At 34.8% G+C, this 8,154-nt stretch overlaps 2 protein-coding genes across 2 annotated transcripts in view; both read left to right on the top strand.

The window, feature by feature from the left end:
- LOC117100668 overlaps positions 1 to 1,054 on the top strand; it is an 8,927-nt gene extending 7,873 nt beyond the window's left edge. The window contains exons 11-12 of the mRNA XM_033240456.1: positions 183 to 238; positions 821 to 1,054. Coding sequence (XP_033096347.1) covers positions 183 to 238; positions 821 to 1,054 — 290 coding nt within the window. The remainder of the gene's footprint in view (positions 1 to 182; positions 239 to 820) is intronic.
- Positions 1,055 to 1,449: 395 nt separating this feature from the next.
- LOC117100669 lies at positions 1,450 to 2,987 on the top strand. Its single transcript, XM_033240457.1, has 3 exons — positions 1,450 to 1,728; positions 2,282 to 2,774; positions 2,816 to 2,987. Exons 1-3 carry the CDS (start codon positions 1,452 to 1,454, stop codon positions 2,826 to 2,828), a joined length of 783 nt encoding a protein of 260 aa, XP_033096348.1. The 5' UTR covers positions 1,450 to 1,451; the 3' UTR covers positions 2,829 to 2,987.
- Positions 2,988 to 8,154: the final 5,167 nt, after the last annotated feature.

The following is an 8,154-nucleotide window of genomic DNA, read 5'->3' as shown; positions in this document are numbered from 1 at the left end:
GGCAAAGAAGAACCTCTTGAACCACATCCTAGCATCTGCATGGAGGTAAGCTTCCGTAACCAAATTCTGTTTATTCTAGTCATTTTGTAGTAGCAGTTTAGCGCAGCGGTTGCAGTTCTGCATTTCAACCTTGGGGTTGGAGGTTTATTCCCCCGTTGTGCATTTCGCTTGTGTCCTTATAGGCAATTACTTTACCTGTGGTTGTCTCCTTCCACCAAAGAGTACAAGTGGGTACCTGGTGGGTTCAAACACAAAATGCGCTGAATACAGATGAAATTTAATTAGAAATTAAAGAGATAATGAACAACTTTATTATAATTTACTTTAGTATTACTTCTTTTAAATCTTATTTGTCATGCCTGCTAATGCTTCGAGACAGATTCCCAATTTTTACCAAATGCTCAAAACATCTTTGCTTCAAACTTTGCTATAAGTTTTTAAAATCACTAGTTCTAAGTGAAGGGGTTTTACTTAATGTTTAAGGAATTAAGATTTCAGTGGGGAGTGTGCGTGGGTTTGAAAAAATCAACCAAATGGGGTAGGAGAGTTGCTTATAGTCCCTGATATGGTCAAATGGAACAGCTATTTGGGTCATAGCTTCAGTGTTGTAGGGCATCCAATGGCTTTATAATCAACTTTAGCCTTGTTCACTGTGAAAAGTATTATAGTCTGGACTAATTTTACTATTTTCCTTTATTTTGATCTGAAAAAGAATTGAATGGTCGCCATTTAGGGGTCTTGGTTGCATTCCTTGGTTGTATACACCTTGCATATGCAAACATAAAAATTGTTCAGCATAATTTTATTTGATTTTTATCAGGTATTAAGTTACCTTCGACAGCAGTTGAAAACTGTGTATGTTACTACAGAAGGAGTCGGCTATGAGTTGCGTGTCCTTTGTCATGCCTGTGAACCTATGCTGCGACCGCTGCATAAAATTGAGGAATGTTTGAAAAAAGACAGTGTGCCATGTGGAAAAAATAAGTTAGTCACAACAGCTCGTATCAGACGACTCTTTTCAACAGGTTGGTGTAAGAATATAATTTGTTTATGAAAGTGGTTTTATATTTTATTTTGGAAACACAGCGGTTGCTAAGATATTGATTTATGTTTTATTGAATAAATGAAACACTTAAAATTTAAAATATATAAATAATATCTCATCTGTAATGTAAGTCAGAATGCTGTACAAATGCTACAGGTTTCATTAATTTAAATGAATGTGATTACAATACTTGTAATTGGGGGCTGCAAAAGGATAAATAATTCTTTCTTCACTGGCAGTAACAAACGAATACAGTATTCAAATTTTAATTGGGGGAACACTCTAACATAACCCTCTCTCTTGGACCATAAGTCTATTTATTTGTGCTTCCCATGTTGATTTTGGAGATGATTCAACAACAGTGTTTTCATCAACCAGCAATATTGATGCATTTCACATGGACATCATGATAAAGTTAATTTGCTGCTGTTGTCAAAACACTAATACAGAAGACTTCTGGGAGAACCCTCCGGTTGATGACAATTCTGAGCTGGCAAATCTTGTCCGCATCTATCAATATAAAAGAACTGTTCTAGACTGCAGTTATAGCAACAGTGTCACAAAGGAGGTGTTTGATAAACAATGGAAGGAACTCACAGCAATTTTTACAGGTGTTGGAGTTCCTGTTGAAGACATTGAGAATTACCGCGACCCTTGGCATTACAAGGATGGAGCCTTGGAAGGTAAGTAACTAGTCTTATTAATAATAGCTGCTGCTGCTATTGATGCTGATTTTGTTGTTGATGCTGAGTCTACTGCTACTCAAGCTGATTCTGCTGCTGATATTTCTGATGAAGATGCTGCTGCTGATACTGAGTCTACTTCAACCTATTCTGATTCTGTTGCTGATGCTGATTCTGCTGCTGTTGCTGGATCTACTGATATTGATTTTGTTGATGCTGCTGATGCTCATTAATAATGAATAATAATAGTTAGGTTTGTAAAGCCTATCATGCAAACAAGCCTCTATGTGATTGAACCAGTTGAGGTGCCAGTATTTTCCAGATCGGGGGTCCAAAGTCCCTGACAAGAACAAAGTTGGTGTTGCTAAAAACCTTTCAAAAACGGTCCAAGGGGCGAAGCCTCCAAAAATATGACAATTATTTAAAGGTTTTTAAGGCAATAACATCTAAATGAAAGTTGTGTATTAAAGGCATAATTGTAAATGTGACAAATTGAAATTTAATAAACTTACTCTTCCAAATTATTTTAATTTTCCATTTCGTTATTGACCAGAAATAGGTATTGGGCACACTGTCATTGAAGAAATCAAGAATTTCCAGGCTGTGTTATCGGCTGTCGTTGATGTTGGAACTGCAACCATGGGAAATTACATATTGGAGGTTAACAAAATTAACAAAAACGATGTTGGGAATTATCTACTTTCCGAGAAGAGAAAGGGTAGCTTTAATAAAGTAATGAAAAATATCAGTAAAGTGCAGAAGTCAAAAATGTTTACACCATCTGCTGACATTGATACGTTTGATATCTCCATCATGTATTTAATCATTCGTAACTGCTGCGTTACCATTCCAGAGTCATTTTGGATAAATCCAGATAGACTGACTAACTTGGTGCACATCCACGACTACAGGAACACAAAGCTGGCACATTCTCCCGACAGTAGAATGTCAAATAAAGAATTTGAAATTGAATGGAAGAAAGTGAGATCGATGTTGCATGCTGCAGGTGCTTCTTTAACTGACATCGACAAATATAAGGCACTAAGATCATGGAGAAAATAAAATATTTTATTTTCTCCATGCTAAGATTCATCAACTAAATGCATAATTCTACCTATGTATTTAAATGTTGCTTGAAAATATGAATTCTTGTATGTTCATTAAATTTCTGATAACTCGCATGAAATGTGAACATTTTAGCACTGGACAAAATTTCTGATTTTGAATTTGATGGGTTTAAGAGCATTACATTTTGGTGACCAGGGATTTAATATATCAAATATACATAATATTGTTTAAATTACTTTAAATTGTAAATGTATTTTTTAACTTTTTTGTTTTAATATGAACTGTTGTATCAGCAGCACTTAATGCTGATGCTCTTTAATTTTAATAATATTGGTACTCTTATATAGCGCATATTGTTAAGCATTCTATTGGCTTCCCATTATCGTTTAATACCCCGGCCATTGGATTAAACGCCTATGGAACAAGCTTCCTAGGTGAGTATTCCATTGTTGCAGCAGCTACCTCAGTGCATTTGGCATTTAACTCTACCAGGTGCCCACTTATACTCCTGGGTGGAGAGAAGCAATGGAGATAAAATGCCTTGCCTAAGAACACAAGTGAAATACACAGCGAGCGGGGTTGAAACCCCAACCATGAGGTTGGGAAACTAAATTGTTCCCGCTGCACCACACCACTTACGTTTAGTGTATAATAAGTCTTTGTACAATATTAATAAAAATGTAGGTTTTGAACAATCAAGCTTAATACAGTATTTTCCACGGGATAAATAAAAAACAAATGAATCTGTAGACATTTTTCATGGTTGTTTTCAAGTGCTATATATTCACATTATAGATACAGATTAAGTAGGTTTCAAGAAGAAACTAGACATTCACCAAGGAATTTAGACCCTTTAAATCAGGGATGGGCATAAAAATCGGTCGGAGGGCCAAAGTGAAAGGGCTGCACACAAACTTTGATTGTTGCAGGCTGCACTTTTCCATCTGTGCTTTACAGTAAATAATGTTTACCGTCACAAACCACAGAATTTAATAAGTAATTGATATGATAGAGGGGATACATTTTCATGGCACACACTGTAACAAGAATTTTGATGGAACAAGATATTGATGCATATAAGAACATTTGTATGTAAGCAGTATGGTGTACTGATAATCCTTTTGAAATTTTGTGTGCGCTCCATTGTCATTTGTACATTTTAGCACAATCTTTTGTAAAAACCACCATTTGGTTGAAGCAGTGTATCATCCTGAAATATAAATTGTATTGTACCCTTTATTAATTATATAAACATGTCATTGACATATAAGTAATTATTACTGAATTTTAACTTTAAAAGTAATTTATTATAAGTTAAGAACTTGTATATATACATATACACTTAAATATACAGATAAAGCAATTCAAATATATTTTGATTTGTCATCTCTTTGAATCAAGATTTATTTATTGAAATTAAATATTTTAATTTGTTAGCATGCCAGACAGTGCATCTTTAATGTACAGTATACATTTTTTTTCTATCTACAAATTTTACTTTATAGCTGCAAGTGAAGTTGTACATATATTTACAATGTGAAGTTATTGAATGGATGTTAAATTTTTAGGTGTCATTTTTTGTGTGTTCTTTAAATAGAAACTATTCCTGGAGCAAGAAACAAACCATGTAAAAAACTCTTTTCATAGAGGGTGAAACTTCCAGCTTATCGTAGAAGGCTGGCTAATATTTAGCGCCCTCTTAAATATTTGAAATAACGAAATATTGTAAATGTGATATACGAAGCTTAAGCCGAGCACTCACTGTGTCATACGTTGGTCGTACAACAAATCCAACTCCTCTCCTTATAGCTCTAGATGACACGACACCTGATTGCCGGTGTGATTCAGAATGGATCATAATAAAAAGCAAATTGTTGCGCGTACATCATGGCGGTGCATTCGCTATAGAATTGCGTCGCCGACAACTGTGAGTGCCTGGCTTTTGGCTATGTTCAGACACAATGATAACGTTAATCGAGTGATGTGAATTTGTGCACGTTGTGGCGAACACCAGTATTATCGCACAATCACTGGCATACGGTAATCCACCAACAGACCCAGATTAGCGTACGATACTGAGTTACGGCAGTCATGCATCAGTGATTTTGAACTCGGCCAGGATTTGACCCACAATGATTTTCGAACTGATCTTCCACTATATTGGGAAGCTGCTCTATATTCTGCAATTTATTATCTTTGGTAGGATGTGCTGTTTTAAATATTTCTAATGTACACTGGGTTAAAACAATTTTTAATATTTTTATTATGTTTTTTGTTTGTAACTTTTTATCAATATTAAGTCATTTGTTTTACTTTGTATAAAAGCATTGTAAAGTAATTTTTTTTTGATAAATAAATATTAGTTTGACATCAACGATGTTTTTGTCATGCGATGAATTGCTGTGCTGTAAATTTATTTCAACCTAGACCCAGGGATTGGAAAGCAGACATGTTAAGTTACATCGGGTTTGAGTCACGCCAGAAACACATTCTTGAATAATCTTCTTTCCTTAATACATTCAGAACATTATTTCTCCGCATATTTTAGCATATATTTAGTGTATAATTATTGGCAAGCTTATCTTGCGAGATAATTGCATAACATTCATTCTGAAGGTATTCATTGTTGATTTAGTTGTGAGCAACATTTTCTAAGATGACTAAGAAAATATCAATCAAATCAATTATAAAACTGCAAGCATCCGCTTATCGTTTAAGTGAACAAAATTAAAGCGAGAAATATAATAAACGAAATCAAGGAATAAAAAAACGTAAATGCAAAGTAAATAGCAGGCTAAAAGGTTCCTATGGTTTTGTGGCTACTGAGCCCTTACAAATTTAATGACACAAGGTCCTACAAAAGGATAAACTAAAATTCGCTTATTGCCAAGCCCCACATTGGACGCCAAATTTTATGTAGGGGGTGACCACTACTTGAAGTAAGCGAATCCCGTCACTTAACTTGTCGTAGGGGCTCGCGTTCCAGTTACGCACAAGCTCAGTCGGTAGATGTTTACATATATGGCCACAAATAAAACAAGAGGAACCTTTTCTAATTATATACTTAATAATGATTTATTGGGCAAAGGGGATTACAAATAATGACTTATAAATTGGACCTAACCTAACAAACTACTCACATGAGACCGTCGGCAATGCAGCGTACGCTTGTAGAAAGTAAAATAATAATAAATGCAAGAAGTCCAACAAAAATAGAGTTCAGAATATATGGCAAAACAGCGAGTTCCAATGATAAAACAAAGTCAAAAATCGTTTCCACTTGCAATCGTCTGGTTGCACTTGGCACCGGTAACTGTTACAAATCAAACTGTTCTTCTGATTCAAGTAAAGAAAATAGTGGAACCAGAAGAGTAGTAATTCTTCTTCCTTTTTAATTCAGGAAGGTTTCCAGTCAACAGCTTTCTGAAGAAGATTCACATTTATCCTAAGTCTATCCGACTATAGGACTATACTGTGTGCTGGAGTTCCGATCGGGATCTCTCAGTGTTCCTTCTTCTCTGCTGTGTCTTTTTCCTTCTTTCCTGTTCTTTTCTTGTTTCCTTGGATATTCTGGGTATATGTAGGGGATCTGGCTCCACCCTACTCATTCGAATATTCAATTATCATTGGTCCTTTAGCCTCAGGCAACACCCAAATTCATTGTCCATTCCTGATTTCCTGTGTCCGGTAATACATCATTTGATGTTGACAAGACGTTTCCTTTACTTCCTCAGGTATGTCTTCAGTATAACACCCAACTCTCGGGAGAGGGTTAGCTGGTGGTATCTATTTGACTATAGGAAATGGAATGTTCAATGGGTCATTAACCTACAGGCTCAAACAGTATTCCATTGTATAGCCTCTTTGGATAAGGGATAGTGGATTAATAGAAATAAATAATATAGAATAAATTTAAATTTACTTAAGATTAACTAAAAAATACACAAAAATACACCCTACTACCGTACATCCTCCCCTGCTTTAGCGAATGTCGTCCCGACATTACACTTAAGGGAAATAGGAGGGCTAATTCAGTCCTCAAATTTGCCGTTAAGACAAAGCATAAAAACAATTCAAAATGGGGAACAACAAACTTAAAGGAAAATATCATCAAGTAAAAAAACATCATATACGGTAACAGAAAACTTATTTTTAAATTACAAACAACATTCGTCGATTGAAACAATCAAGTAACACAAATTTCTTAAACGAGAGCAGTATAAATATAAAGTCAAACAAAATTACAATGTGTAACAAAAATAGATAAAAATTCTAAAAATCCTTTAGAAACATCAAAACAATAGCAATTTAAGCAAACGTTTGCAAAATCATTCGTAAGAGATGCATTCCGTTCTGCTTCTCTAGACGCATCTTCTAAGAGTTTAAACAACAAATTAGCATCATTACAAGAATTCGAACTACTTTCAGACATTTTAACACAATATTTTCAAATGAAAAGTGAAAAAGAAAAGAAAAATTACAGTATTTTTACTGGTGTAACAAAATGAAAATTCAAGGTGGGTAATGCAGTCTTATCGAAACCGACAATAAATTTAAAATTACAATATGATACAAAGCTAATGCAATAAATCAAAATAAAATTTCAATGAGAAATTAAAAATAGGTCTCTATCAATTATAATACTAAGAAAATATCAATCAAATCAATTAGAAAACTGCAAGCATCCGCTTATCGTTTAAGTGAACAAAATTAAAGTGAGAAATATGATAAACGAAATCAAGGAATAAAAAAACGTAAATGCAAAGTAAATAATAGACTGGAAGGTTCCTATTGTTTTGCGGCTACTGAGCCCTGACAAATTTAGTGACACAGGGTCTTAAAACAAAAGGATAAACTAAAATTCGCTTATTGCCAAGCCCCACATTGGGCGCCAAATTTTATGTAGCGGGTGACCACTACTTGAATTAAGCGAATCCGTCACTTAATTCGTCGTGGGGGCTCGGGTTCCAGTTACGCGCGGGCTCAGTCGGTAGATGTTTACATATATGGCCACAAATAAAACAAGAGGAACCTTTTCTAGTTATATACTTAATAATGATTTATTGGGCAAAGGGGATTACAAATAATGACTTGTAAATTGGACCTAACCTAACCTAACAAACTACTCACGTGAGACCGTCGGCAATGCAGCGTACGCTTGTAGAAAGTAAAATAATAATAAATGCAAGAAGTCCAACAAAAATAGAGTTCAGAATATATGGCAAAACAACGAGTTCCAATGATATAACAAAGTCAAAAATCGCTTCCACTTGCAATCGTCTGGTTGCACTTGGTACCGGTAACTGTTACAGCAAATCAAACTGTTCTTCTGATTCAAGTAAAGAAAATAGTGGAACC

This window comes from Anneissia japonica, unplaced genomic scaffold (assembly GCF_011630105.1).
Source record: "Anneissia japonica isolate Jap-2015-1 unplaced genomic scaffold, ASM1163010v1 scaffold288202_len37801_cov127, whole genome shotgun sequence".
Taxonomy (NCBI): Eukaryota; Metazoa; Echinodermata; class Crinoidea; order Comatulida; family Comatulidae; genus Anneissia; species Anneissia japonica.
This window is presented reverse-complemented; position numbering and strand designations above follow the sequence as displayed.